Source organism: Neofelis nebulosa, chromosome 4 (assembly GCF_028018385.1).
Source record: "Neofelis nebulosa isolate mNeoNeb1 chromosome 4, mNeoNeb1.pri, whole genome shotgun sequence".
NCBI classification, from domain to species: Eukaryota; Metazoa; Chordata; class Mammalia; order Carnivora; family Felidae; genus Neofelis; species Neofelis nebulosa.
Genome location: NC_080785.1, coordinates 68520476 through 68543660, shown reverse-complemented (window position 1 = coordinate 68543660; position 23185 = coordinate 68520476). Strand labels below are relative to the sequence as shown.

At 40.0% G+C, this 23185-nt stretch overlaps 1 protein-coding gene across 5 annotated transcripts in view; it reads left to right on the top strand.

Moving 5' to 3' along the window:
- Positions 1-7091: 7091 nt before the first annotated feature.
- Positions 7092-23185, top strand: part of MIOS (meiosis regulator for oocyte development) — a 47375-nt gene continuing 31281 nt past the window's right edge. The window contains exons 1-4 of one of the 5 annotated variants that reach the window (XM_058724992.1): positions 7143-7230; positions 8224-8319; positions 13481-14822; positions 15145-15243. In XM_058724992.1, coding sequence (XP_058580975.1) covers positions 13529-14822; positions 15145-15243 — 1393 coding nt within the window. In that variant the 5' untranslated portion in view covers positions 7143-7230; positions 8224-8319; positions 13481-13528. Of the gene's footprint in view, positions 7231-7480; positions 7561-7581; positions 7889-8223; positions 8320-8352; positions 8494-13480; positions 14823-15144; positions 15244-23185 lie in introns of those variants that run through there. The other 4 variants (XM_058724990.1, XM_058724994.1, XM_058724991.1 and 1 more) reach the window with 4 other exon arrangements.

Sequence of the window (23185 nt, the reverse complement as noted above, 5' to 3'; positions counted from 1 at the left end):
ATGTTACATGGAAAGGAGTATCCACTATTATATGTAATTTGTTAACCTTTAAATCATTAGTACATATTTTACTTCATTTATACAACTAACATATTGAAAATACATGAATTTAATAAGCTAGATTTCCTCAAACTCGTAAACATTGCAAACTGAATACTTCTTCTCAAGTATACAGTAGCAGATTATTTCTTTAATGTTTTTCACAAGAAGAAAAAATACACTCCACTCTTCAATGACTATAAAACTGACTGATAACAAAAGTTACAAAAGGGTTAGACCTTAGGAAGTAGATTTTTTCATCATTTCTATCCTGATTCTAATTCTGATTCTCTTTATGCTTTTGGTTTCCTACCTCTTGCATTTCTTCCTGGGGTTGCAATTATACTTAATAAGAAAGTCAGGCTTAGCTTCTCAAATAAGCTGCTGATGGTCCAAGATTTTGAACATGAGAATCAAATTAATCATCCATTTAAATGTTTTATAGTCACTCATCATACATTACATCAGAAACATTCCAAATTATTGGCTTAGACCTATCAGATATGCTTTGGTTTTTCTGTGACCTGGTCTTTTGCTCAAAATTACACTGGTTCTGAATGCATCATCTTCATAATTAGATATATGTCTAACTTTCAGTGATGGTTCTGGGAATCTTTTTCTCATCTTACTACCAAGAGAAGTGTGCCTTTACGACTGCTTTGGGCTTTGTCTGGTTTAGGTAATTCTAAAATTAATTTGATCCATTGAAAACACAAATGTTCTTTCTCATCGACAGTTAAGACTTACAGTATTGATGTCTTAACTGTGGGCTGAGGAGTTTGGATGTTGGTCTGCAGGGACCATGAACCAATGAAGAGTTCCACATAAGAGAGTCACTTGAGATGTGCTTCAGGAAGATCAATCTAGCTACACAGAGGACAGGGTTTAAAGGAAAAAGGTAGGGACAGAGGCCAGTTGGGAGACTACTGTCTGGGTGAGCAGTAATTAAGACCAAAACTAGGGCAATGGCTGCGGGAGCAGAGAGACGAGCAGAATTTAGCCTAATCATCTGTTTCAAAAGCCCAAATGTGATTTTCTCAAATCCTATCCAAGGAGGGGAAGAGACCAGGCAGTGAGGTGGCCTGTGTTTCACTAGAATTAACAGTGCTGCTCTGATAGTATTTTGCTGGCTACTGCTTTCGTGCTTCCATGCTCATCAGAAGGGACAAGCCAAGTTTCTTAGTTCTGTCTCCTGTAACAAATCACCATAGGTTGCATGGCTTACAAACAACAGAAATGTGTTTCCCACAGTTCGGGAGGCTGGAAGTCTGAGATCAGAGTACCAGTGTGGTCAAGTTCTGATGAGGACCCTCTTCTAGATTTCAGAGTGCTGACTTCATTGTGTCCACACATGGCAGAAAAGGAGTGTGAGAGCTCTCTGGGGTCCCTTTTGTAAGGGCATTACTTCCATTCGTGAGGGCTCCGCTCTCATGACCTTATCTCACAAAGGCCCCATCTCCTATTGTCACCACATAGGTGTTAGGATTCCACTATATCGATTTTAGGGGGGACACACACATTCATTCCTTAATACCAAGTTACCCACAAATGAAACAGAGACCCTGTGAAGAATCAGTTAGCCAAGCAGGAAATGTTAGCACCACTCATGTTGCAGTAAATGTCCTAGAATGGCTTCAGTTCCTGAAGCATTTAGTATGCTGCTTAAACTTTATTATTTCTGCCTTAATCCCATGGGTACAGGATTATGATGTATCTTCCTATCATTATGGAATTTAGCATCCTAATTCCTCCAACTATACTCTTTAAAATAATATTCATTGGGTTTTTTTCTCATTAAAAAATCTTTACATTTTTATTTCAGAAAACATAGAAAACTATATAATAAAGAAAATAATGATCACTTTTAAGCCTATCACCCAGAGAAATCTACCAATGAAATGTTGGCATAATTCCTTCCAGCCTTCAAAAAATAAGGTTAGAATTATTATGTTTACTCCATTCGGTACTATTTTATTCCTATAACAGTACACCATGAGTGTTTCCTCTATCTTTAAATGGTTTTCTAAAACAGGGTTTAACAGACTAATCCAAACTGCCACCTGTTTCTATAAATAATGTTTTCTTGTAACATAGCCACACCCCTTTGTTTATGTACTATCACAGCTATTTTTGCCCTGCAATGACAGAATGGAGTAGTTGTGATAGAGACAGAGTAACCTAAAAAGCTGAAAATATTTATTGTCTTGCCCTTTACAAAAAAAAAAAAAAAATTGCCAACTCCTGTTTTCAAAGATTATTTTAATAACACTTAGAATTAGGTTAAGTGGCTTTTCCATTTGGTAAGTGCTTGGGCCAATAGTTAGAAGCACAATGCTGGGGCCACGTTGTCCGGGTTCATATCCTCGAGGACTCCACCACTTAAGAGATATCTTGGGGCAATTTGTTTAACATTTCCATGCCTCCATTGTCTCATTTGTAACAGGGAAAAAAATAACAGCATCATCCTCATTATGAGGAAGATGTGATAGAGTCCATGGTGCACCTCCTAGATGTCCTCCTTCAGTAATAAATGACTTAGTCCTTGGGCTGCTGGGAGAATTGCCAGGAGATGTCCTTCAGCAGCCAGCTGTGTTTGGGGACTGTTTGCCGGAGAAAATTGCCTCATTCAAAGCGACACTTCCTTCAAAGGACAGGTCACATCAATGACATATCCACATCAGTGAGGTGGTATAAAGTCCTGAGTCCCTTGTCCCAATTCAAGACAACTCCGTAGGGCCAATCCAGTTTCAAAATTTCTCATGGATTGGCTGAGGCCTTTGTTGGTATTGGATCACAGCTCAGCTTTTCCCTCTGCCCAGTCCTGCATCTTCTTTCTTCCTTCCATGGGTGCTGATCCCAACACTTCTTCACAAGTATCCTACATCCTAATCTCCATCTTGAAATATGGTTCCAGAGCACCTAACCCGAGACAGTGTTAAATGAGCCTTGTGTTGTAGAGCATCTGGTACGTGGTATATGCCATATAGTTGTTTGTTATCAAACAAAGAATTCTGGAAGAAAGTAAAAGGGAAGTACAAGATCAAGAAGAAAAAAATAGAATAATATAAAGTTTCTCACAATTAAAGAATAGCTTAGTCACAAAAATTTTAAATGAATGATTGTAAGAAACTCTAACATACTTAAATTTCATCAAATACATTTAAAGTGTGATGTAACAATTTTATTTATAATTTAAGTATTAAAAATGTACTATAAATCATATCCTTGAAGCTATGTAAGTTTATTATGACATTGTTAGCTATAACCCCCCAAAATATACAAATAAGTATACTGATTTACACACTGATTTGGGAGTATACTTGAATACTTTTTGAAGACCACTAGTTTAAGATCTCTCACATTGGGACACCTGGGTGGGTTTGTCGGTTGAGCCTCTGGCTCTTGATCAAGGCTCAAGTCATGATCTCACAGTTCAAGAGATGGAGGTGGCTGGGTGCTGACAGCACATAGCCTGCTTGAGGTCCTCTCAGGTACAGACTGATTTTGTGCATGTGCAAATAAAGGGAGCTGGGATTAGCCAGTCACAGACTCCACAGCATGTTCCAATAGTAACTGAATTCCTTCTAAGGGCAGTCGTAAATAAGAAGGAAATCTGGGGCACCTGGGTGGCTCAGTCGGTTAAGCCTCCAACTTCGGCTCAGGTCTTGATCTCACAGTCCATGAGTTCAAGCCCCACACTGAGCTCTGTCCTGACAGCTCAGAGCCTGGAGCCTGCTTCAGATTCTGTGTCTCCTTCTCTCTCTGCCCCTCCCCCATTCATTCCCGTGTGTGTCTCTCTCTCTCTCTCAAAAATAAATAAATATTAAAAAAAATTTTTTTTAAAAAGAAGGAAATCAGCAGTTCTTCAGCTGTTGTCCTTTGTTGGTTTAAAACCACAACAAACAAATCCTATCCTGGATCGCCACACCATATGTAAAGGAGCTTAGAAGGATATCTTGTTAATGACACAGAAGTTCAAATTAAAAAACAAAACAAAAAAACCATGAGACTGAACTATAGCAACTCTGGCATCCATTACAAAATGCACGTTTGATAGAAACAACTAGTGTAACCTCAGAGCAGTCTGTTAAGTTCTCTGACACATTATAATCTTCAAAAAATACAATGCACTCTCCCACTCAGTAAATATTTTTGAATGCATATTATATAGCAGGAGCTATAGGAAATCCAAAGTTCTACACTACTCACAAGGAAATGCCATCTGCCATTTTCCAGATGGCAGGAAGGGAGAAGAGGAAGTGAATGGCAAGAAGCTTCTCTTCCAAGGGACTCAGTCCAGTTTTACTAACAAGGAACACCGTTTGGTGAAGAAGGAGAATTGATTTCCAAGTAGAATGTGAAAAGTGTCATTTATTCCTATTAGGATTTTAGAGTGCAAGAAACTGGTGGCAACACACTTTCACAAAAGCTTAGATGGAAAAGGAAGGAGAGAAAAAATATATTAGCTGGAGGAGAGTGTAGAGAAAGGTATTGTTTTAGGATGTATTCAACAAATTTTTATTGAGCACATGCCCTATGTTTTAGGCTCTAGAGATTAAGTAGAAAATAAAATAGTGTCCCTGGGTATCAGGAAATAGGCTAAGCCACTATAACAAAACAGATCTAAACAAACAGTAATTTTTAAGAGAACACAGTTTATTTTCTCTTGTGTAATGGTCCAGAAATCTATGGTTGATCCAAGGGAGGGGGTACCTCTGCTTTCCGAATTAGGCTGGGACCTAGAGGAAGGGGACAGTTTTGTCTTCCTTAATACATGGCCTCCATTTCTATAGGATGTTTATTTTTTCCTATTTTCCAGACAGCTGGAAGGGAGAAAAGGAATGTAGATGTCAAGCAGCTTCTCTTTTAAGGGACATAATCCATTTCTACTTACATCTCTTTGGTCACAATTTTTTTTTTAATGGTTATTATTCATTTTTGAGAGAGACAGAGTGTGAGGGGGAGAGAGGGACACAGAATCCGAAGCACACTCCAGGCTCCAAGCTGTCAGCACATGAGATCATGACCTGAGCTGAAGCTGGAGGACCAACCAACTGAGCCACCCAGGTGCCCCCACAATTTTTTGATATAACCACACTTAGCTGAAAGGGAGGCCAAAGAATTCTTCTCTTTAATTAGGTCACCGAGTGCCTTGCTAACATTTGGGGGGGGGGTATAACAGAATGAAAACTGATGATGTCGAGCATATATTCTGGAAGCAGAAGACAACTACAGGCAAATAATGAGCAGTTTTGGTGGTGTGGTGACATGAAGGCCTGAGAGGAGTGAATTCAGGGGAAAACAGGAAAATATAGGATTAGAGAGAGCCAGTATGGACTTCTCCTTTCAGGAGAAAAATGGGAGTGACTTGAACACACGTTGAAAGTAAAACAAACAAACAAACAAAAAACCCAGTAGAAATAGGGACACACAGAAAAGAAGAAAATTGTCCCAGAAGAGGAGAAACATCTAGTCCCTCCTCTTCCTTTGTGTCAACTAGAAGAAGGAAAGAATGGGAGTGAATGATGATGTTGGGGGAAGGAGAGAGAAAATAGTAGAAGGCTGTGGGAAATTCCTACCAAATACCTTAAATTCTCTTTCTGAAGTAGGAAGCAACATCATCTCCTGACCATGAGGGGAGATGTTTTCCTTGGCTATGAATATGGTAGCAGTGGATAAGGAAGAGACTTGTATTGATCTGGTGTTTTGGGTCCAGGGCCTAAACCATTGAGAAGATTGGCAAGGTAGTGTTTGAGGTGATGAATCTTGTGGTATCTCCCCACAGCAGTACAGTACTTTCTCCAGCCTCCACTTCTCCAACAGCAGGAATGAAAAGGAGCCTCAGACCACTTAAGGCAATGCTCCTTCCAAACTCATCCTCTTGCCAAAACGATCTGCCTTGAAGATCATGGGGATTAAGCTCATTTTGCTATCTGTGCCAATCACTACAAGCCCCAAACCACCCATTTTTAAGCATGGTTGCCAGATATCTCGAGGAAGCCTGTGTCAGATTTATGACACTTGTGGCTGTACCATTCACCCAGTTATGGGAACCAGAAACCTAGAACCCTCTCTGTCCCTCACTCATCTTAGTCAACCCTCAAGCTCCGTTCATTCCATCTTCTAAATATTCCCCACACTTCTCTCCATTCCCACTCTCCATATCACTGGTAGTATGGATTACCATAATCTCTCGTGGGGATACTTACCCTATCCTTTCCTTTTCTCCTGGAAAAACCATCATACCACTTGCCTAGTTAAAAACATTCAATACTGCATCATTGTCTTTAGGAGAAACCCACTACCGTGGTTTCCAAATGCCTTTCTGATACAGCATCTTAATCTCTCCCCACTTCCTCTGCTCATCCATCCATACTTGACTGCTTCCCCATTGAGATGCCATCCCTCCTCAACTTTCACTCTTCCTCTGCCCTAAAAGGCTCTTCTCTTCCAACCCCCTCCTCTCCTTTCCCTTCCCCATCTAATTCCCCCAGTCTCACCCTAGGGGTCCTCAGGGAAGCCTTCCTGACCTCCCTACACTAAGGAGGCGCCCCTTCGATGGAGCACGGTATTAGCCTTACAAGGCATCCCTGTTTTCTTCCAGGACCACTTCTTTTTTTGTTCACTTCAGTTCCCGAGCATTCCAGGAAGGTGCTAGGTACACAAGGTCACTCAAGAGGTGTTTGTAGAATGAGTAAATTAATGAATAAATCGTGAACCAAACACCCTGGAGTTTCCACTACATGTATGGCCTGCATAAATTGTTAATGTAAATTTAACTGATCAAATGAGCTAAAGTGTGTGTAGTACTTGGGAAATTTCCTCTCCGAGAGTCGGTCCAGGTAAGCTTGCCGGCTTTACCTCTCGAAGGCCGCAGGGGCGGGGCCTCCGGGGGCGCAGGGGAGCGCTCGAGCGGAAGGCGGGGCCTCCTGGGCAGTGGCCCCGCCCCAGGGCGGGGCTATTCCGGGGCGACGAAGGGCGGGGCTCACGGGCGGGGAACTATCTTTCCGAGGCCGAGGCACGTCCGCGTGTGCCTGAGGCGCGGTGGTGGGGTCGTGGGTCCCAGCCGGGTGGCCTAGGTTACTGACCGCGCCGCCGCGGCCGCCATCTTGCCCGCGCCCGGACTCCTGCGGCGGGAGGGGCGGTGACCAAGCCGGAAGTGGCTGTGCGGTGGCCGCGCTGCCTCATCAGGTCAGTGAGCGCGGCTCGGGCCGTGCGTCTCAGCACCCCCGACGGAGGCCCGCGTAGTGGGCTCAGGAGTGCCGGGGCCGCCGCGAGGGGCCCGGGAAAGCCCGGTTGAAAGGCCCGGGCGGGGGCGGACCCGGGGGCCATCTCGGAGCCGAGGCGCAGGGCGTCGCGTTCCGCGCTGCGGGATAGCCGCGCCGGGCGGCCGGCGGGGCCTAGCTGGGAGCCTCGGAGCTGCAGGAGGCCTCGGGGCGCGCTCGGACCTCGTCGGGGACGCTGGGGCGCGGCGAGTTCGTGCGGAACCGCGTCCTCGCGTTGGACGGGCGGCTCAGCCAGGTGTCTAGAGCGTGGGAGTGGCCCTCAGACTCCTGATTTACCCGGAATAGCAAGAGCCTCGCTTTGGCTGTACTTTATTAAATACTTCCTAAAGGGCCTGTCACCGGTTGGTTAGCTGTGTTCTGTGCTTGTATGAGTAGTGAAAATTCCGTAAGAGGATGAATAAAGCCTTTCACGTGTGCCACGAGCAGTGCTAAAATGATTTGCAGATGCCTGCATTACAGGCCCTTTGTATAACTATATTTTAAGGGAAATTTGTGTAGTGCATCTCCTTGAAGATGGTGAGGGTGAAAACTTCCTGAAACTGCTGCTGTTGTTATTTGTTACGGTAAGAAAAGTAGAAGACAACAAAAGGATGTGAGAGGGTAGTTGGATACTTTGTACACTTAGTATTATGGATCTTCACTGTCCAGTAGCCACACAGAGTTGAGATGTGCTCTAAATGTAAGATAAAATACCCATCGGATTTACAGAACTTGACACCCCCCTCCCAAACAGACAAAAAAAAAAAATGATTAGGTTTTTACTTTGATTGCATGTTGGAAAGGGATTTTTTTTTATATGTTGGGGAGAATAAAATATATTAATTTCATCTCTATACTTTTTCAGTGTGGCTACTAGAAACTTAAATCCTGTGGCTAACACTGTATTTCTGTCGGATAGTGCTGTTACAGATGTTCTGGTGAAGAATACAGGATCGGCATGGCTTTCCTGTGCTCAAAACCATTGAGGGGAAGTGAACGCTTGTAAAACTTGAAGGTGAAGATGTTAACATAAACTGTAATTATTGCAGATTTCACCCCTTCCACTCCCACTTTTCAGTGTTTCCAACACTTGAAAACATTAACTTCAGGGTTGTTGAAGAAAATCATAGTGATACTAACAGCTGTGTAATATGAAGAACTCAGTTTGTCACAACTTTGTGACATGAAGGTAGGGTGTGTTCTATCTCTTACAGTCTTGGTGTATTAACAGACTTGTTAGTGTTTAGCCAGTGTGTGGCTGGAGGTCCCCTGACTCCAGGTTTAGTTTTCTTTGCTCTTCACCTTATTCCTAGTCATCTACGTTCATGAGCCAGGATCCATCTATACCATGTGTTGGATTGTAAAAAAAACATATTTCTTAAAAGGGTGTTTATGGGTATATCTCTAGGTTGTTAATACAACCTATGCAGTCACATATGACCCATTGTTTAGAAGGGCTGGCACTTGGTTTAATGTTCTTTGTCACCACCTTGAAATTCTTAATAATTTTTCAGTAAGAGGGCCTTGTTATTTTCATGTTGCACTAGGCCCTGCAAATGATGTAGTTGATTTTTTTCTTATACAGTAATCTGGGATGGGATTTGGGAGGTTTTGGACAAAAACCAAAACGTCTGGTCTTCACTTTACTCCAGTGTGAAATGAGAGGGGTTTGCCAGTCTAACTCTCAAGTTTTGTACAAAAATTACTGTAATCAGATTTTATGGATATGAAACATTTTATGGATATAAACGTTGTACATGCATACTTACATCAGAAGAAATGCTGATGGTCCTCCCTTGAGAGTCATGCAAATCAGTTTTTTTAAATTATAGTAACGCTTTCTATTTTGTGTGTTTCTTTTAATTTTTTTTTTTTAATGTTTACTTATTTTTGAGAGAGACAGAATGCGAGTGGGGGAGGGGCAGAGAGAGAGGGAGACACAGAATCCAAAGCAGGCTTCAGGCTCTGAGCTGTCAACATGGAGTCTGATGTGGGGCTGGAACTCATAAACTGCTAGTTCATGAACTGAGCCAAAGTTGGATGCTTAAGTAACTGAGCCACCCAGGCACCCTCTGTGTTTTTTAAGGTGGATTTTTCAGTTTGTCACCCAAGTTATACAGATCATCCATGTAAAGAATATGATTATGGGATGGAAGCCCAGATTGAAAGTGTGCTTAATAGAAGCACACTTTGAAAGTCCTATTGATAAGATAGGAAGATAGGCTAGATCTCCAGATACGTCCAGTTAAGAGGTTTCCTCTGTCCGTACAGGCATGAGTGTGAACCCTTACTTGGTAGTATCTGTTCCGGCTTTCTGTTGTCTTACCTACGTCCTACTGCAGCTACGTCCTACTACATCCTAACTTCAGCTCTAGAACGCAGGCATTATTAGACCTTTATTAGTCTGCTTGGGCTGCCATAACCAAAGCCCCTAGACTAGATGGCTTAAACAACAGAAATTTATTTTCTTACAGTGCTCACAGGTTGGAGTCTGAAATCAGGGTGCCAGGTCTAGTTTTGGTGAGAGTTCTTTTTTTGGCTCACAGATAGCTGCCTTCTCACTGTGTCCTTCTTACTGTGTCCTCACTGTGTCTTCACATGGTAGGGAGTGAGCTCTATAGCTCTCTCTCTCTTCTTGTAAGGGCACCAGTTCCATCAGTTTAGCACTCTACCCTTATGACCTCATTTCACTCTGATCACCCCCCTTAAAGGCTCTCTCTAATTCTATCATATTGGGGATTAGGGCTTCAGTATGAATTTGGGGGAGAGGGCACAATTTAGTCCATAGCAATCAGAGAGTTTATCTGTCCCTGTTTACTACCATGTTAGCATTTAGAACAGTGTCTAGCACATACACTATGCCCAATAAATATTTATAGAATAAATGAAAGGTATTAGAATGATCCTTTCTTAGGATCATTGTGGCTCACTGTGGGCTCTTGCCCATCATTGGAACCAGTTATGACAGTGGGCACTTTGCTCTTGCCTGGAGCCAGTCTCTACTAGGAAGAGTATAGGTAGAAGCATGAGGAGATTGGTAAAACTTGGATATAACAGTGTGGGAAATGTCAGATGGAGCATTTAACAAATGCATTCATTTAACAAATAATTGTTAAGTATCTACTAAGTGCCTGGCACTGGGCTGGGTATCAGAGGTACAAATAGAAAGCAAAAGGTACTTTTCCTGCTCTTATGGAGCTTATAATTTAGTAGGAGAGACAGGGTGATTTAAAGGGAAGGAATACTATTCACTGAGAGTACATAACTAAGTAACCTGACAGACTGGGGAGGGGACAGAGGATGTTTGATGTCAACCATGATGGTTGAGAGATGGTCAAGTAGGTGTTAACTTGACCAAGAAGGGGGGGAAGAATGTTCTAACAAGAGGGAACGGCATTTGCAAGAGTGGTGATGGGGGGGTGATGAGGGGAGGGGACAGAGGGAGGTTATAATCTAGGAACTGAAAAGAAGACCATGTCGCCAGAACACAGCAAGGAGGAAAATGGTGTGCCTTGAGGCCAAAGCAGTAGGTAGAGGCCAAAAGATTTAGGACTTTATAGGTTATATTGAAGATTTTGGAACTCTGTACTGAGAACAATTGGAAACCATTAGAGGGTTTTAAGCAGAGATTGTATAACCTGGTTAAGTTTGCATTTTAGAAAGGTCCCTGTGATACTACATAAAGATGAATTTCATAAAGGCCTGAGTATACAGATAAGTAAAAGAATTGCAGAATCAGCACCATAGGCCAGACATGTTGTATACCTTAATTTCTGTGGAAACTGTCCTTAAGCTGTGAAACTTGGCAGCCTGAGTGGAGGAGAGAAGAATAAGGGTTGATCAAGGTTAGGGGAAGGCAAGCCTAAAGTGGCAAGGAAATGAAGAAATTGAGGGTCTGTCTAGTAAGAATATAATTGAAATGATTGATATTGAGCTTCAGAACCCGAAGAAAGGAAATAAGCCAGTATAAGTATTCTTAGTGGATTTTCCATTTAAATTGTATGAGTCTGTTGAATTCTGGACTAATAGTTCCTGACTAAAAGTTTTACAAGATCAAAAAGTAAGGCAACTATGTTTGAGCTGAATTTCTTTAGTTTATCTATATTAGGAGTCTGTGCCAGGTTCTCTATCTGGAAGGGGATAAATGAACGAACCATAGCTTTACCTTTTAAAAACTGACACTATAGGGGCACCTGGGTGGCTCAGTTGGTTAAGCATGGGACTCTTGGTTTCAGCTCAGGTCATGATCTCATGGTTTGTGAGTTGGAACCCTAGAGCTCTGCGCTGAAAGCACGAAGCTTGCTTGGGATTCTCTGTCTCCCTCTCTCTGCTCCTCCCCCTCCAAGAATAAGTAAAAGTTAAAAACAAAACAAAACAAAACCTATTAAAAAAAAAAAACTGAGAACATAGTTGTGCAGATACCATTTGCCATAAAGGTACTAAATGTCTGTTCCTTTTTTTTTTTAATTTTTTTTTTTATGTTTATTCATTTTTGAAAGACAGAGCACAAGCAGGGGTGGGGTGGACCCAGAATCTGAAGGGGGACACAGAATCTGAAGCAGGCTCCAGGCTCTGAGCTGTCAGCACAGAGCCCGATGGGGGCTCGAACTCATGAACCGTGAGATCATGACCTGAGCCGAAGTAGGATGCTCATCCGACTGAGCCACCCAGGTGCCCCATGTTCCTTTTTAATCCAGACTATAACCTCTAGCCAGAATTGGTTAAAAACAGACATTTACATTTTTGTTACGTAGCTTTTGTTTTTAAAATAACATTTTAACATAGTTATTTTTAGTTTGTGGTTAAATGACTGTCATATTTATCTTTTCAAAATCCCATGTCAATATTAATCAAAATGTATAGAATTGAAATCTGAAAGAGCCTTTAATGATCACTTAATTCAGTTTTTCTCAAATGCAGCGTGTACTGCTGGTTGTAAACAGGATGATTTTAGGTAAAACATAAGCATTTTTTAAAAATTCCAGTATAGTTAACATATTAAGCATTTTAATAGTTATACATTTCAATGTATATTAGAAAAATACATTTAGCATACCATGCCCATGATTCATGGATTTTATGATAGGTTAAAATAGATTTTGTGATTTTAAAAATAGTCAATGTAAATAAAAATATTAAATAAAAATAGATGGTATGTGAATGAAATTTGGCAAACACTAAACCAACTCTTTGGTTGTATAGACGAAAAAACAAAAGGACGCCCAGTCACAAAGGCCTTTCCCAGGCATATAGCTAATATACGTCAGGGGTGGGAATAAAAGTCAGCTCTGCTCAATACATGCTGCTATTTATTCTGCCATATAGAGCTGCTTGTTATTGTTGAACCTTGAGAAAGAGACCTCTGTCTTTGTAGTGGCATTGTATTTTAAATCTTCATTGTCTATTATGCTGGCAACCTGTGGCTATTTATTAAAAATTAGTTAAAGGTAAATAAGATTTAAAAATTGTACTAGTCACATTTTTAGTGCTTGGTAGCGACATGTTGCTAATAGCTACCCTATTGGACAGCAGTATAGCTAGAGAACATTTCTGTCACTGTGGAAAGTTCTGTTGGATAGTGCTGCTCTAAACTGTTGCTTAAGAACATGATTCATAATTCTTTAAAAGTTTTATCCCCTTCAAAGGGATGATGCTTATTAATTTGCTCACCATGCTGAAGTTATATTAATTCTGAGGTTAATGAAGTTAGTAGTCACAGTGCAATTAAAATACTTGATCATGGGGAAAAAGGCCAAAATGTAGTTCTCAGAATCTTACCACCTCATTTTATTGGGAGAAGTTCTTTTTCCTTATTTCTTCCTTCCTTCTTTCCTCCCCTTCCCCTTCCCTTCAAGCAGGGGAGAAGGGCAGGGGGACAGAGAGAATCCCAAGCAGGCTCCACACCCAGCACGGAGCCCAACATGGGGCTCAAGCCCACAATCCTGGGATCATGACCTAAGCCTAGATTAAGAGTCAGACACTCAACTGACTGAGTCACCCAGGCACCCTTCTTTTTCCCTCTTTAATTAATAAATATGATCATGAATTCCTAGCAGTTGGAAGAAATATATTGAGAAACAGAGTACCTATATAGAGAATTTCCTGACTTTCCAAATAGTTTTTTCATCTTAGATTTGTATTTTGTTAACATTTTAAAACTTTTTATTTTTAAACAGATTTTCAGTGAATGGACCTGACTGGACTACTTGAGCACATCACTAAACATGAGCGGTACCAAACCTGATATATTGTGGGCACCACACCAAGTTGATAGATTTGTTGTGTGTGACTCAGAACTGAGCCTATATCATGTGGAATCTACTGTGAATTCAGAACTCAAAGCTGGATCTTTACGTTTATCTGAAGACTCTGCAGCTACATTACTATCAATAAATTCAGATACACCATATATGAAATGTGTTGCCTGGTATCTCAATTATGATCCTGAATGCCTCCTAGCAGTTGGACAAGCAAATGGTCGAGTTGTACTTACAAGTCTTGGTCAGGATCATAACTCAAAATTCAAAGATTTGATAGGAAAAGAATTTGTCCCAAAACATGCCCGACAATGCAATACCCTTGCATGGAATCCATTGGATAGTAACTGGCTTGCTGCTGGGCTAGATAAACATAGAGCTGATTTTTCGGTGCTGATTTGGGATATTTGCAGCAAATATACACCTGACATAGTTCCCATGGAGAAAGTGAGACTTTCAGCAGGTGAAACTGAAACAACATTATTAGTAACAAAACCTCTTTATGAATTGGGACAGAATGATGCTTGTCTGTCTCTTTGTTGGCTTCCACGAGACCAGAAACTTCTCCTTGCTGGTATGCATCGTAACCTAGCCATATTTGATCTTCGGAATACGAGCCAAAAGATGTTTGTAAATACAAAAGCTGTTCAGGGGGTGACAGTAGACCCATACTTCCACGATCGTGTTGCTTCCTTCTATGAAGGTCAGGTTGCAATATGGGATCTAAGGAAATTTGAGAAGCCAGTTTTGACTTTGACTGAGCAGCCAAAGCCCTTAACAAAAGTAGCATGGTGTCCAACTAGGACTGGTCTGCTTGCCACTTTGACAAGGGATAGTAATATTATTAGATTATATGATATGCAGCACACACCCACTCCCATTGGAGATGAAACTGAGCCCACAATAATTGAAAGAAGTGTGCAACCTTGTGACAATTACATTGCTTCCTTTGCTTGGCATCCAACAAGTCAAAATCGAATGATAGTTGTAACTCCCAACCGAACAATGTCTGATTTCACTGTTTTTGAAAGGATATCTCTTGCCTGGAGCCCAATAACATCTTTAATGTGGGCTTGTGGTCGTCATTTGTATGAATGTGCAGAAGAAGAAAATGATAATTCTTTAGAAAAAGATATAGCAACGAAGATGCGCCTTCGGGCTTTATCCAGGTATGGACTTGATACAGAACAGGTGTGGAGAAACCATATTTTAGCTGGAAATGAAGATCCACAGCTCAAGTCACTCTGGTATACTCTGCACTATATCCTTTTCATTGTGAATTTCATGAGCTGAATCAGGTAGAAATGTTCTGAAAGTTTGCTGAAAAGTCAGTCTTTAAATTTTATTCTGAATGTTTTATGTGCAAATACAAGTTACATAATGCTAAAATTACAGAGTAAAATTATTTAAAACTTGAGCTTGAAATACTGCTTTATAGATTGTAGAGAAAGAAGAAAAGTATATCTACGATAAAGTAGAACTATCACTGATGCCTATTATGAATTGGCTCCATATCAAAATAAATTCAGCTCTGACGTATTTTATTATACATCATCATTAGTATTTCCTATGCGTTTAAATACTTATGAAGCAGTATACAGAAGATATGGATCAGAAATCTCCAGGAAACAAAGGATCATTGGTTTATGCAGGAATTAAATCAATTGTAAAATCCTCTTTGGGTAAGAAAATTCAATTTTATTTTTTAAAGTTTTATAATTTTTGTACTCTATTTTCTACTTTTTCCTCGTTAGTTACTTCAGAATAGTGTGCATACGTACTTTGTTTTTTATTTTTTGTTGGGGGGGGGTTCTGATTAGATATTTTAGTTGAGTTAAATGCATAATTGTTTTTATATCCAGAATTCTTTTTGGAGGGAGTCTTATTTCTTTCAAGTGATACTGTCTTTCTAAATCTGTTCATTTATCCCATGTTACTTTTTTGAAGACCCTGAGAGGTATTACATCCGATGACTTACAGGGTCATGGTGGTTGGTTTGGATTTTATCACAGTATTTTGCTTTTATAAAAACTAAATAAAAAGATGTATAATTGAAGGAGTTCCCTTTTAATTCTGCTGTCCAAACATTTTGTCTTAGCTATCTATGGCAAGATCTAAGTAACTATGTCAGGAAGTGTGGCCTTGCCTGAAGGAGCCTTACCTGAAAGAATCCTTGATAATTAAATTAATGTATGAATTAACACAGGGTTGAAATTGATCAACTATTTAAGACTAAGATAAAGATGACAAAAGAGCCAAACTTATCTTTTCATTGAACCGTTGTTCTTACTGTTTTTATTGGAATTGAATTGTGCATTATACTATGATACTTCCCGCAACCTAGTATTCAGTATCTAGCTTTTCATGGCAGTCAAATTTGGGCCACAAAGTCAGGCTGCTCAAAAAGTAGTTTGTATTATTAGTCAAAGAGTGGCAATTCAAATAATAAGTTCAACTTGGTCTTTAATAGGGTTTTCATAAATACTGTACAAATAATACCAAATAAAATATTATTTTTTAATAAGAATAGGTTAAGCATTTAAACTGTTATATTATTAAAAAGAAGCTTAAAGGACTTTCACGTTACTTTGTTCCACATTGCTGAACATGCAATAGACTATTATCTGATCAGTTCCGTTTTGGTATTTTCTCACTAGCTTTCCACCAAAAAAGTAACTTTTTAAATTTCTTTTTTTATTTAAAAAAAAATTTTTTTTAAATGTTTATTTTTTGAGAGGGAGATTGACAGAGTGTAAGCAGGGGAGGGGCAAAGAGAGAAGGAGACACAGAATCAGAAGGAGGCTCCAGGCTCTGAGCTGTCAGCACAGAGCCTGACATGGGGCTTGAATCCACGAAATGTGAGATGATGACCTGAGCCCAAGTTGGACGTTCAACCGACTGAGCCACCCATGCACCCCAAAAGTAACTTTTATTATAAATAAATTTATTATTGGGGTGCTGGGGTGGCTCAGTCAGTTAAGCATCTGACTTCGGCTCAGGTCATGATCTCACAGTTCGTGGGTTCGAGCCCTGCGTCAGGCTCTGTGCTGACAGCTCAGATTCTGTGTCTCCTTCTCTCTCTGCCCCTCCCCACTTGTGCTCTGTCTCTCAAAAATAAATGTAAAAAAATAAGTAAATTTATTATAAATAAAATGAGTCTACTTAGAAACTTCCATTTTTATTAATATAAATAAAAGGGCAGATAATACTATCATATCCCTGTAGATGAACCTGCGTACCACGGTTCATGACTTTAGAACTGCTGCTGCAAAGACTTAAACACCAAGTTTATAGAATTTTTAGTATTTTTGCTATATGGTAGGTGAGGGCACATTGCATTCTTAGTTATTCTGAGGTTTATTATTGTTGTTGTTGTATTTTGACATATTTTAGGGAAAAAACTTACAAACTACCTCTGAGGAAAAGCAAGGGGAAAAATAGACCATCATTATATATTTCTGGTGAAGTAGAAACCGAATGTCTTGAATCAAAAATAGTCTTTACCCACATTAAAAAACTATATTGGAAAGAGTTCCTCATTGTTAGACTTTTAGCTTTTTCTTTGTTTCGGTTTTGATATTTTTGTTTTTACAGCCCCAAAGTAAAAAGTAGAGAAACAACTGTCAAAGATGGCACTTGTGGACTTCAGTTTTTTATCTGGCCGCACTTCTTTCTCTAATTGTATCCCTAATGATTCAACACATAGTTAGTCAACATACTGAAACTTCTTGCTCACAGTAATCTCATATACAAGTTTATTAGACCACACAGTGAAATTTTAACTTTGGTCACAAATAATAGATACTGAGTGCTCTGTGAATTCGGCATCATGCTAACTGCTTTCCCCATGTTACTTTATGTAATTCTTACAATTACAGTATGAGGTAAACTTGTTTATTCAGCAAATGCTTATTATTTGCTTGTTATATGCCAAGAATTGTCCTTGGAATAATAAAGGCATAACTGTCAACAAGATAAGTCTCTTCCTTTGTAGAGACTGAACAAAGTAGATATTACCCCTATTCCTGGGAAGTTTACATTCTAATTCAGAATATGGACAAGTACATAGGCAATTTAACATAAGGAAGAACAAACAGTTATGTATAGAAGAATGCTAGCCTGGCTGTAAGGATTGGAGAGGGTTCCCTGGAGGAGGTAACAGTGAAGACAAGGTCTAGACATGGAGCAGCATATGCAATTAACCCAGAGGAGAGGGACTGTAGCACATTTTAGTATTGCTGGAACAGAGTGTGAGAGAAAAAAAATGAGGAAAGAGTGCTGACTAGAAAGGTAAGCAGTGGGGCAGCTCAGGACTTAGAAATCATGGTAAGAATTTAGGGAGACTTACCCTGTAACAAGGGGAAGCAAGGAAAGTTTTCAGAGTATTGACAAAATTAGATTTGTGTTTTAGAGCTGTCGCTATGTGTGGAATGAATTGGAAAGGATCAAACAGGAACCTCAGGTAAAAGCTACAGTTATTAGGCAAGATATGAGGGTGTTCCTACCAAAGTTAGTGGCAGAGGAGTGAGAGAAATGTGGGTAAATTAGAGAGAGTGACAAAATTTAATGATTGAGTAAAGGAGACGGAGGGGAAGGAAAAGTGAAAGCACACATATTTACCTTAGGAAACTAGGATAATGCTGGTACTAGTTGATTAGATAGGAATAACCTAAGAGTGCATTTGAGAAGAAAAAGTTCATTTTGGAGAAAGTTGAATTTGAGATAGCTAGGTGGAGCTGTGCAGTGGGCAAGAAATTTAGGGTAGGTTGAAGAAGTAAAGTCACCCATTTTAAATAATTCTTGACCACATGAAGGAGGATAAAAAGGGATACAATAAAAGCACAGCAGGTGAATCCAGAGTCATAGGAAGGTTTTTGTGTTGCTTTGTTTTTAACGTGGGATTGATTTAAGCAAGTTTAAATGCGAATGTGAGGAAACCCATGCAAAGAAGTGCTGATGCAGAGAGAAGGGAGTGAAGAACAAAATTCCTAGGAATATGAAGGAATAGGATCCAGAGCACAGGTGAAAGATTAGCTTTAGACAGGATGTACACTTTCTCCATACTGCCAGAGGGAAAGGGGAAAGGTGTGTAGGTTGTATAAGGTTGAATGACTGGAGGCTGATGAGTTTACCATGCAATGGCTCTCTTTTCTCAGTGTGGTAGGTTTGCTTGTTGAAAAGGAGCAGGAAGGTGGTAGAAGACATGGAGAAAAGGAGCCAGAGTTGTTTTGAGAAACATGAGAGGATTGTGGGGCAATTGTTTTAATCAGAAGATAAAATAAAGGACAGTATGGTGAGGGAATTAAGGGTACTGGCAAAAGAATGATTCATTTGTTGGTTTTGGGGAGGGAAATGACAGGAGACTGGTAAGTAAAAATAAGAGGGGCCAAGAGATTGTAAGGTTGAAAAATTTAGAAGAGAGATTTCTGAAAGGCGATGAGGTTGTGGTAGGAAAGTGGCTCTTTTCTTTCTTTCTTTTTTTTTTTTTTTTTTGTAACTTTCCTTTTAATGTTTATGAGAGAGAGAGAGAAAAAAAAAACGTGAGTGGGGGGTGGGGCAGAGAGAGAGGGAGACACAGAATCTGAAGCAGGTTCCGGGCTCTGAGCTGTCAGCATAGAGCCTGATGTGGAGCTCGAACTCACAAACTATGAGATCATGACCTGAGCTGAAGTCAGACACTTAACTGACTGAGCCACCCAGGCGCCCAAGAAAGTGGCTCTTTTGAAGGAGGATCAGTTTGGATGTGTTCACTAAAGGAGTGGGTAAAATCTTGGAGGCGTGAACCACTGGTATAAGGAAGCAAAGAGACAGACTGATTTATTGGACAGACTGAGTGTTGAAGTCAACCAGGATGAGAAGGCATGCTCTAAGGGAATGTCTTGTACAGTCTTGTGGAGCAGTGTTCATAATGTTAATTATAATTTCTTCCTTTTAAGATGGCAGAAAATTGTGTAATAAATACTGGTCAGCCTTCTATCCAATATGATGAAAATATTTTTCATACTTAAAGGGTAAATTCTGATCTATAGAACTTGTCTATTCAGAATTATTTTAACAGAATAGCTAGGACTTAATGTTTTTAACAAAATGTTCTTATAAACACTTGATACTTTTACTGCTTTGTTATACAGATGTATAAATGCAACAAATTACTATCTGCAAATAGCATAGTGTCTGATTGCTTGGTGTAGTATTTGAAACCAATTTTTTAAAAGTGTTTTTTTTTCTTCCAAGATTTTATTTAAATTCAAGTTAGTTAACATATAGTGTAATAATATTGGTTTCAGGAGTACAGTTTAGTGATTCATCACTTACATATAGCACCAAGTGACCTCCTTAATGCCTATCACCCATTTAGCCCATCCCCTCCCACTCATCTCCCCTCTAGCAATCCCTAATTGTTTTCTATAGTTAAGAGTCTCTTACGGTTTGCTTCCCTCTTGTTTTTTTGTTTGCATTTTTTTGAGAGCAAGAGAGAGCACACGTGTGAGCAGTGTAAGGGCAAAAGGAGAGAGAGAGAGAGAGAGAGAGAGAAAGAATATCTCAAGCAGGCTCCACAGCCAGCATGGATCTCAATGCAAGGTTGGATCTCATGAGCCTGAGACCATGACCTGAGCCAAAATTAACAGTCAGATGCTCAACTGACTGAGCTGTCCAGGTGCCCTCTCCCTCTGTATGTTTATCTTATTTTATTCTCCCTTCTCTTCCCCATGTTGATCTGTTTTGTTTCTTAAATTCCACATATGAGTGGAATCATACGGTATGTGTGTGTGTGTGTGTGTGTGTGTGTGTGTGTGTGCGTGTGTGTGCGTGTGCATGTGTGTGTGTGTGTTTTCCATGTCTCCTTTACCCATTCATCAGTCGAAGGACTTTGGGCTCTTTCTATAATTTGGCTTGCTGTTGATGGTACTGCTATAAACATTGGGGTGCTTGTGCCTCTTCAGATCAGTATTTTTGTATCCTTTGGATAAATACCTACTAGTGCAATTGCTGAGTTGTAGGGTAGCTCTATCTTTAACTTTCTGAGGAACCTTCACACTGTTTTTTAGAGTAGCCGCACCAGTTTGCATTCCCACCAACAGTGTAAGGTGAATCCTTGCCAACATCTCTTGTTTCCTGGGTTTTTATTTTAGCCATTCTGACAGGTGTGAGGTGGTATCTCATTGTGGTTTTGATTTGTATTTCTCTGATGGTGAGTGATGTTGAGCATCTTTTCATGTGTCTGTTAGCCATTTGTATGTCGTCTTTAGAGAAACATCTCTTCGTGTCTTCTGCCCATTTCTGGTTTTTTTCTTAAATTTTTTTTTAATGTTTATTTTTGAGAGAGAGAGAGACAGAGCATGAGTGGGAGAAAGGCAGAGAGAGACGGAGACATAGAATCTGAACCAGGTTCCAGGCTCTGAGCTATTAGCACGGAGCCTGATGCGGGGCTTGAACCCATGAACTGTGAGATCATGACCTGAGCCGAAGTCAGATGCTTACCCAACTGAGCCACCCTGGTGCCCCGTCTTCTGCCTGTTTCTTAACTGTATTATTTATTTTTTGGATGTTGAGTTTGATAAGTTCTTTATAGATTTTGGATACTAACCCTTAATCAGATATGTTAGTTCCATATATCTTCTCCCATTCCATAGGCTGCCTTTCAGTTTTGTTGAATGTTTCCTTCACTGTGCAGGTTTTTTTCTTGATGAAATTCACATAAGTCATGTTTGCTTTTGTTAACCTTGCCTCCAGAGATGTGTCTAGTCAGAAGTGCTACGGCTGAGGTCAAAGAGATTGCTGCCTGTGTTCTTCTCTAAGATTTTGATGGTTTCCTGTCTCACATTTAGGTCTTTCATACATTTTGAGTTTATTTTTGTATATGGTGTAAGAAAGTGGTCCAGGTTCATTCTTCTGCATGTTGCTGTCTAGTTTTCCCAACACCATTTGTTGAAGAGACTGTCTTTTCTCGATTGGGTATTCTTTCTACTTTGTTGAAGATGAATTGACTATATAGTTGTGGGTCCATTTCTGGGTGCTCTATTTTCTCCCATTGATCTTTGTGTCTGTTTTTGTGCCAGTACCATACTGTCTTGATGATTACAGCTTTGTAATATAGCTTGAAGTCTGGAATTGTGAGGCGTCTCGCTTTGCTTTTCTTTTTCTACATTACTTTGGCTATTTGGGGTCTTTTCTGGTTCCATACAAATTTTAGAATTGTTTGTTCTAGCTCTGTGAAGAATGCTGGCATTGTTTTGATAGGGATTGCATTGAATGTATAGATTGCTTTGGGTAGTATAAACATATTAACAATATGTATGTATTGTATGTTTAATTTATTGTCAAATTGGCTAATATACAGTGTGTAAAGTGTGCTCTTGGTTTTTGGGGTAGATTCCCATGGTTCATACAGCACCCAGTGCTCATCCCAACAAGTGTCCTCCTCAATGCCCATCACCTATTTTCCCCTCTCCCCCACTCCCCTACTCCCCCACTCCCCTACTCCCCCATCAACTCTCAGATTGTTCTCTGTGTTTAAGAGTCTCTTATGGTTTGCCTCCCTTCCTATCTGTTTGTGACTATTTTTTTCCCCTTCCCTTCCCCCATGGTCTTCTGTTAAGTTTCTCAAGATCCACATATGAGTGAAAACATATGATAACTGTCTTTCTCTGACTTATTTCACTCAACATAACACCTTCCAGCTCTATCCCCATTGCTGAAAGTGGCATGATTTCATTCTTTCTCATTGCCAAGTAATATTCCACTGTATATATAAACCACATCTTCTTTATCCATTCATCAGTTGATGGACATTTAGGCCCTTTCTGTAATTTGACTGTTGTTGAAAGCACTGCTATAAACATTGGGGTACTTGTGCCCCTATCAGTGTGCACTCCTGTATCCTTTGGATAAATTCCTAGTATTGCTATTGCTGAGTTGTAGGGTAGTTCTGTTTTTAATTTTTGAGGAACCTCCACACTGTTTTCCAGAGCGACTGCACTAGTTCTCATTCCCACCACCAGTGCAAGAGGGTTCCCGTTTCTCCACATCCTCACCAACATCTGTTGTTTCCTGAGTTGTTAATTTTAGCCACTCTGACAGGTATGAGGTGGTTGTCAGTGTGGTTTTGATTTGTATTTCCCTGATGATGAGTGATATTGAGCATCTTTTCATGTGTCTGTTGGCCATCTGGATGTCTTTGGAAAAATGTCTGTTCATGTCTTCTGCCTATTTCTTCACTGGATTATTTGTTTTTTGGGTGTTAAGTTCTTTATAGATTTTGGATACTAACCATTTATCCGATATGTCATTTGCAAATATCTGTTCTTCTAACCCATGAGCATGTTTTTCTATTTCTTTGTATCATCTTCAATTTTTAAAAATATTGTTCTATAGTTTTTGGAGTACACATTTTTTACCTCTTTGATTAGGTTTGTTCCCAGGTATCTTGTGGGTTTTAGTGCAATTATAAATGGGATTGATTCCTTGATTTCTCTTTCTGCTGCTTTATTATTGGTGTATAGAAAGGCAACTGATTTCTGTATGTTGATTTTATATCCTGCGACTTTGCTGAATTCATGGATCAGTTCTAGGAATTTTTTGGTGAAGTCTTTTGAGTTTTCCACATAGAGTATCAGGTTGTCT